The sequence below is a fragment of the Eimeria tenella genome, genomic scaffold (assembly GCF_000499545.2).
Source record: "Eimeria tenella Houghton genomic scaffold, Eth_scaff4483, whole genome shotgun sequence".
Classification (NCBI taxonomy): domain Eukaryota; phylum Apicomplexa; class Conoidasida; order Eucoccidiorida; family Eimeriidae; genus Eimeria; species Eimeria tenella.
Window position 1 is genome coordinate 1 of NW_013545410.1, and position 1,201 is coordinate 1,201.

General features: G+C 59.1%; 1 protein-coding gene across 1 annotated transcript; it reads left to right on the forward strand.

The window, feature by feature from the left end:
• Positions 1-530: 530 nt before the first annotated feature.
• Positions 531-958, forward strand: ETH_00037900 (uncharacterized protein; the record flags this gene model as incomplete). Its single annotated transcript, XM_013380133.1, has 1 exon — positions 531-958. A coding segment is annotated over one exon (428 nt), but the record flags the coding sequence as incomplete, so codon positions are not given.
• Positions 959-1,201: the final 243 nt, after the last annotated feature.

Here is a 1,201-nt window from a genome sequence, read left to right on the forward strand (position 1 = left end):
GCAGGTGATGCTGCTGCTGCCGCTGCTGCTGCTGCTGCTGCTGCTGCTGCTGCTGCTTATGCCGTTGCCGCTGCTAACGTTGCTGGCGCTGCTGATGCTGCTGCTGCTGCAGGTTCGGTTGCTGGTGTTGGTAATGGTGCTTGTGCTGCTGCTGCTGTTGGAGGACTGCTGTTGCTGCTGCTAGTTTGCTGCTGCTGCTGCTGCGGCGCGAGGCGCCGCTGCAGCCTCTGAAGCTCTGTAGATAGTTAGCTAGCCAGCCTGCTGGCTAGCTAGCTAGCCAGCTGGCTAGCTGGCCAGCTAGCTAGCTAGCTAGCAAGGTAGCTAAATAGCTAGCCATCTAGCTAGCTGCCAGGCTAGCTAATTAACAAGATAGTTAAATAGCTTGCCATCTGGCTAGCTGGCTAGCTAGCCAGCTAGCAACCTAGCTAGCTAGCTAGCTAGCTAGCTAGCTAGCTAGCTAGCTAGCCAGACAGCTAGCTGAGCTGCTGTTGCTTGCTTGCAGGTGCCTTGTGCTGGTTCGCTTCTGCGAAATGTACGGGTGGGCTTTTCCGGTGGAGGCGCAGCAGCAGCTGTTTGCTGCTGCAGCAGCAGCACTGCTGGGGAGCATGCGGGAAGCTGCAGCAAAAGGAGCAGCAGCAGCAGCAGCAGCTGCTGCTGTTGCTGCTGCAGACCCTACTGCTGCACTCACCAGGCAGGTGACCCTCATGCAGGCCCTCACAGCTTTGCTGCTGCTTCCGGTGCGCCGCCTGCTGCAGCAGCAGCAGCAGCGGCAGCCACCGGACAACCGAGCCCTCTCTAGCAGCACCAGCAACAGCAGCAGCAGCAGCACCAGCAGCAGCTTTGCTGCTTGGCAAGGGGCCCTAAGCGAGGAGGAGACAGCGCAGAAGGGCCCCTCTCTTGGGGTGTCTCTTCTTGACAGCCAGCTGCTGGCAGCAGCACCCCCTATCTCGTGTCTCAGGTGATTGCTGCTGCTCTTGCTGCTGCTGCTTCTGCTGCTGCTGCTGCTGAACATCTTGCTGCTGCTGCTGATCATCTTGCTGCTGCTCGTATTTCTACTGCTGTTTCTGGCGCCCCCTTGCTGCTGCTGTTGCTGCTGCTGCTGAATTTTTGAAATTTCTGCTGGCACATGTTTCCGCTGCTGCTGCCACCACGCGTCCCAATGCTGCTGCTGCCCCTGCAGTGCACGCCCTGCTGCTGCTGT